This window comes from Eurypyga helias, unplaced genomic scaffold (assembly GCF_000690775.1).
Source record: "Eurypyga helias isolate BGI_N326 unplaced genomic scaffold, ASM69077v1 scaffold12212, whole genome shotgun sequence".
NCBI lineage: Eukaryota > Metazoa > Chordata > Aves > Eurypygiformes > Eurypygidae > Eurypyga > Eurypyga helias.
This window is the reverse complement of record NW_010234150.1, coordinates 38,781-41,745: the sequence shown is the minus strand read 5'-3', so window position 1 is coordinate 41,745 and position 2,965 is coordinate 38,781. Positions and strand designations below refer to the sequence as shown.

Here is a 2,965-nt window from a genome sequence, read left to right as displayed (position 1 = left end):
GCGCATCGGCCTTCAGCAGTCCAGGGGGGCTGCTTGCACCTCCACGGCCAGGAGCTGCCCCCCACGCTGTCCCCGGGCCCAGGGCGGGGTGAGGGGGGGATAGACCACGTGCACGGCCGTGGCACCCCGGAGCAGCTCCCCGGCCCTCCCGGGCTCTGCCCCGATGCCGTAGCGAGCTATGAGGCTGGCAGCAAGGAGCAGGAGGCAGAGGACCAGCACCATCAGGAGGCTCTGCCCGCTCTCCAGGAGCCGGTAGCAGTGGGCAGCCTCTTTAGTCCTGGCGTTTACACAAGCCACCTTGGCCCGCGAGTCTACAAAGGCCACGTGGAGGCAAGCCCAGTACTCCGTGTCCTGGTGGAGCCGGGTGATGTTGTATGTGTGGGTCCCCATGGGGATCCGGGCCACATTGGTCATGTCCAGGTTGGAGCTAAGCAAGAAGCTGGACCAGGTGAGGTTGGAGGAGACGGTGTTGAGATGCGGCTTCCAGGCAACCAGGATGTGGTAGGCCTGGACGTCCGCTACCACCAGCTCCAGGCTGTCCTCGCTGAGTGGGAAGGAGTGGTTGACCATCATGGTGACGCTCTTGGTGTCCGCCCCAAGGAGGTTGTGAGCCACGCAGGTGTACAGCCCGGCCTCCTGAGCCGAGATCCCATGGATCTCCAGCGTCCCTTCGGGATGCACCTTGTACCTTCCATCTTCCGCGTAGGGGATCAGCTTCACCCCCGATGGGGTGACCCAGTAGATCTCTGGGTCCGGCTCTGCCAGAGCTCGGCAATGCAAGGAGACACTGTCCCCGTCCGCCACCTCCAGGTGGGATGGGAAGCTCTTGGTGGAGATGAGAGGCAGGCACCGGTCCGTCATCTCCCGGAAGGGGACATCCCGAATGTGCCTCCTCTGGAGGTCGGGGGGCTCGGCGCACAGCGTGGACTGGGGTTCGATGAAGCGGATGTGGTTTTCCGTGCTGTTGACCCAGCGGATGACACAGTCGCAGCGGATGGGGTTGCTGTGGATGCTGATCTCCTGCAGGTTGGGCAGGGACTCGACCGTCTGCTTATGCAAGGCACTTAGGGCGTTGTTGTTGAGCATGAGGGTTTCCAGTTGGGGAAGGTGGTGGAACGCGTTGGGGTGGATAAAGGACAGCTTGGGGTTGTTGGTCACGTCTAGCTTGGTCAGCTCGGGGAGGTTGATCAAGGCAAACTGGTCTATGGACACCAGCTCCTCCATGTTGTTGAGCCCCAGCTCTTTGAGGTGCAGCATGTTCGTGAAGTCGCTTTGCCTGACCCTCTGCAATGGGTTTTTGTTCAGGTCCAGGAACTTGAGGCCAGGAACTCGCTGCAGTGCCCGTTTGGGGACATTCATGAGCTTGTTGTCATAGAAGGAGAGGCTCTCCAGGCTCCGCAGCCCTTCCAGCGCATAGTCTGAGATCTCCCGCAGGTTCATCCCCGCCAAAACCAAGCTCCGCAGGTTTGAGAGGGGCCTGAAATTCATATCCAAGATCGCATCCACCCTGTTGCCTCCAATCATCAAGATCTCCAAGCTGGGGAGCATCTGGAACCAGCGGCTATCGACCGTCCTCAGCAGGTTGGAGTTGAGGTGGAGGCGCAGGAGGCTGCCGAGCCCGGAGAAGGCGCGCGGAGCGATCCTGCGCAGGTAGAGCTCGTGCAGGTTGCCCAGCCCAGGGAAGCTGCCGTCGGGCAGCTCAGAGAGCTGGTTCTCCTCGAGGTGCAGGCTGAGCAGCTGGGGCATGCTCTTCAGGCCAAAATCCCAGACGTCAGTGAAGCTGTTCTGCGACAGGTCCAGCTCCGAGAGGTTTCTGAGATAGTCCAGCTCGCTCTGCTCCAGCCTGGCAATGTTGTTGCTTTGCAAGAGCAGGGTCTGGGTCCCCTCCGGCAGGTCTTCCGGCACGGCGGAGATGAACAAGTCATTGCAGTCCACCGTGGCAGCCTCCCGGTACACGGAGCGGGGGGTGTACCAGGGCCTGATCTGGCACACGCACTGCGGTGGGCATTTCACCTTCCAGGGCACTATGGGGATGGCGGCGGCAGCCACCACGCAGAGCAGAAGGGAGCTGGTTTGGAAGCGTCTCATTTTGGCCTGGTGGCACCGGCTTCTTCCCAGGCAGGAAAGGCTCACGGGGTGCATCCGGAGCGGGACGCGGGGTGACAGCCGGGTGGGGACAACATCCACAGGAGAAGATGCTCCATGCGAGCGTCTGGATCAACCCCTGCTGCCGGCTGCCCTGCCTGGCCCCCCCCGCCAAGAGCACATAACACAGGCTGGTGCCGTCAGTCAAAGCTTCGCCTTTTCGTCCTCCCCAAAGGATTCATTTTTGCCCTCGGCTGCATCTTTTGGGTCCGTCCTCGAGGTCATTCCTGAAAGAGGCCAGACAACGAGCTGCGTTAGAGGACGCCTCACGCAAGTGGCAAAATGTCAGAGTTTAATGTTTTATACCTGTAGCATCAATGGTTCCCTCCCAGCCCAAAAGATTTTGAGCATAATTAGCCGATGGATGCTCTGCCCAGGGCCACCAGCAGCCCATGAACCTCATGCCAGCCTGGCTCAAAGGCTTTCCCATGAACAGAGCTGGAGGTGTTGGGAAGTCTCCATGGGATATTCTTCCAGGCTCTCAGGACTCTACTTTCCACCTATTATCCTCCCCAGGACCAAGTGCCCCCACCCAGGAGCTCCCCAACCCTTCACATGCTTGTCCCCCGTTGGGCTCATGGAGGAACCACGTGGCGCCGAGCACAGACCTGTGCCCTGGCATCGCTTGCCCAGGGACCGCAGGCCCAGGGCTCAGTTTGCTTTGAACTGGCACCAGTTATCCCAGACCCATCTCATCCCTTTCATTTCTGCACCAGCAAAGCACTAAGATCACCTGCCCCTGCCTCGGACTCAAGGCTTAAAGTAGCCAAAACTGGGGTGGGGGTGCCGGGGTCCCAGGGGGCTGATGCTGAGCGCAGAG

General features: G+C 60.7%; 1 protein-coding gene across 1 annotated transcript; it reads right to left on the bottom strand.

Annotated features, from left to right (window-relative positions):
• Positions 1 to 12: 12 nt before the first annotated feature.
• Positions 13 to 2,088, bottom strand: LRRN2 (leucine rich repeat neuronal 2). The gene has a single exon (XM_010161959.1). The coding sequence runs from the start codon at positions 2,086 to 2,088 to the stop codon at positions 13 to 15; it is 2,076 nt and encodes a 691-aa protein (XP_010160261.1).
• Between the last annotated feature and the right edge of the window lie 877 nt (positions 2,089 to 2,965).

What these genes read in the sequence shown, in the direction of transcription:
- LRRN2 (XM_010161959.1), bottom strand. Translation starts at nt 2,088, where the DNA reads ATGAGACGCTTCCAAACCAGCTCCCTTCTGCTCTGCGTGGTGGCTGCC.